The sequence below is a fragment of the Atta cephalotes genome (assembly GCF_000143395.1).
Source record: "Atta cephalotes unplaced genomic scaffold scaffold00018, whole genome shotgun sequence".
NCBI lineage: Eukaryota > Metazoa > Arthropoda > Insecta > Hymenoptera > Formicidae > Atta > Atta cephalotes.
The window spans coordinates 5,183,097-5,185,457 of NW_012130082.1; the positions used below are offsets into that span (position 1 = coordinate 5,183,097).

The 2,361-nt window shown below is 32.4% G+C and overlaps 1 protein-coding gene across 1 annotated transcript; it reads left to right on the forward strand.

Moving 5' to 3' along the window:
* Positions 1-391: 391 nt before the first annotated feature.
* Positions 392-1,911, forward strand: LOC105618851 (TATA-box-binding protein). Its single transcript, XM_012200385.1, has 5 exons — positions 392-493; positions 556-662; positions 1,225-1,468; positions 1,543-1,741; positions 1,835-1,911. The coding sequence occupies exons 1-5, from the start codon at positions 392-394 to the stop codon at positions 1,909-1,911; spliced, it is 729 nt and encodes a 242-aa protein (XP_012055775.1).
* The last annotated feature ends 450 nt before the right edge of the window (positions 1,912-2,361 follow it).

The following is a 2,361-nucleotide window of genomic DNA, read 5'->3' on the forward strand; positions in this document are numbered from 1 at the left end:
TTATTTTGTTAATATTATATTATATTGTTATATTATATTTTTATATTTATATCAAAAACGCATTTATTGAATCTGAAATACTTTTTTCGATACAGTACGTTTTCATGTACCATTACGTATGCTGCGTAACATGCCCCAATCGTATCACTTTCTGAGGTGAGGCAAAGAGGTGCTCTTAATTGATCCATGGAGTATGCTCTAACTCGACGCGACATCTAGTCTCGCCATATTGGATCCGGTGACGAACGTATTGGAGCGTGCATGTTGGACGCGACAAATCTCTGGTTGTTATGCCGATTGTATGTGAGGTTAGACACAATTAGGTGGGTAATGAATGTGTCAGTCCATGTGAGTGAGTTTAATGTTTGCTTGATACCGACGTTTCCGCAAAATGACACAAGTTGCGCAGGAGGATAACGAATTAAAAAGATTGCTCAATAATCCAGCCAAGAACGCTCCAAGCGAAGATGGATCCATGGCACCACCGTTATCGGTAGGTTATTAAATGTTAGATTTTACATACGCTTTCTAAAATAATGAACACTTAATTTGTAGACTAATGTGCCGAGACCAAGCACGTCGCAAAGTACCAACCCGCAATCGATGATGATTCCGACAACACCAGTTAATAGCACGAAAGAAATTCCAGAGCCTTGTTTACAGTAGGTCTTGAATCATGTAATTATTTACATTGCATATAAATATTTACTTACTGTTGTACTGTTATTATGTTAATTTTACAATAAGTTGGTAGTTGATAATTCTAAGTCTTATTGGTGAAGTTTACCAATAGCCAACTTGTATGACTAACGCTGATTGACTTAACTTTAGTGATTAAGGGCCTCAACTTTTGATTAAATTAATCTATGATTAACTCGTAAAAGTACTAATAGTTTAATGTATTAGAACGTCTCTCTCTTCCTCTTCTGTATTCTCACATTGGCAATCATGGTGATTATCATTGATTAGCATTATTCAGGATTGATGAAAGAGGCTGTAAAATAAAAACTTGGTGGTACCAACGTTACTTTGAGCAAGACTTAAAACTCTCTTTGTCTTGTTTTAAAGCAAAAGAGAGACAGAAAGAGTTTTAAGCTTTGCTTAAAGTCAAAGTACATTGGTGCAACTAGATCTAAGACTTCCAACTACCAATTCATTGTAGAATCAGCATTAGATGTGAGTAGGATGTAGTTTCTTTCATTAGTGTTTGCATTATTTTTACAGAAATGTAGTCTCTACAGTTAACTTGCAAACAGAATTGAAACTTATGTACATTAATGTAAGAACTAGGAATTCTGAATACAATCCAGCTAGATTTACCGGATTAATAATGAGGATACAAAATCCTAGAGCAACAGCGCTGATTTTCCGCTCTGGTAAATTAGTATGTACCGGTGCGAGAAGCGAACAAGATTCATTTTTGGCGGCAAAGAAATTTGCCAGGATAATTCAGAAACTTGGATTCCCTGTAAGCAATGTCACACGCCTAGAAATCTCAAGAGAGTTTTTACCTAATGTACAGTGCTTTTATTTTTTTTCTAGGTTAAGTTTTCCAGTTTTAAAATACAGAATATAGTTGCGACATGTGATTTGAAATTCCCAATTAAGTTGGAGCTTCTATATCAATTTCATGGTCAATTTTCTAGTTATGAGCCAGAGTTATATCCGGGTCTAACGTACAGAATGTATTCACCTAGAGTTGTATTATTAATATTTGTAAATGGTAAAGTTGTGTTAACAGGTATGTGTTTTAATACTGTAAAACGTAAGATTTTTGCAGATATTACAGCAAGCAGATGGCTAAATAATTATTGAATGTATTGATAATTTTTAGGAGCAAAGAATAGAACTGAATTACAAGATGCATTAAATATTATATATCCGACATTAAAGATGTATAGAAAGCAATAATATTACTTATTTACAAAATAAATGTCAAATAAAATAACAAGAGACATGTAAATATAAAAATTAATTATATAATAGTAAATTGTTCTTCTATCTATGATAACTGATTTTAAAATTCTACAAAATGAGAAAAGCTTTATTTTGTATTTTTATATATCTTTATAATACATAATGCAGTATTGTTAATATTTTATGTGTTAATTTTATTATTTTGTATTGATGTATACTGTGTAATTTATCATTATAATTATGTTAAAGAAACTTTAATTATTTTATAGATTTCTGTATAACGTATAATAATTGTATATATTTCTTTGTATTTTAAATCACACATGCATTCATACGCGCACGCATGCACGCACGCACGCACGCACACACACACACACACACACACACACACACACACACACACACACACACACACACACACTATACTATAAGTAAAATAAAAGT

Excerpts from the sequence above, each read along its gene's own strand:
- LOC105618851 (XM_012200385.1), top strand. The coding sequence starts at position 392 with ATGACACAAGTTGCGCAGGAGGATAACGAATTAAAAAGATTGCTCAAT. Across the intron at positions 1,469-1,542 it reads TTCAGAAACTTGGATTCCCT|GTTAAGTTTTCCAGTTTTAA; the intron begins GTAAGCAATGTC and ends TTTTTTTTCTAG. Across the intron at positions 1,742-1,834 it reads TGGTAAAGTTGTGTTAACAG|GAGCAAAGAATAGAACTGAA; the intron begins GTATGTGTTTTA and ends GATAATTTTTAG.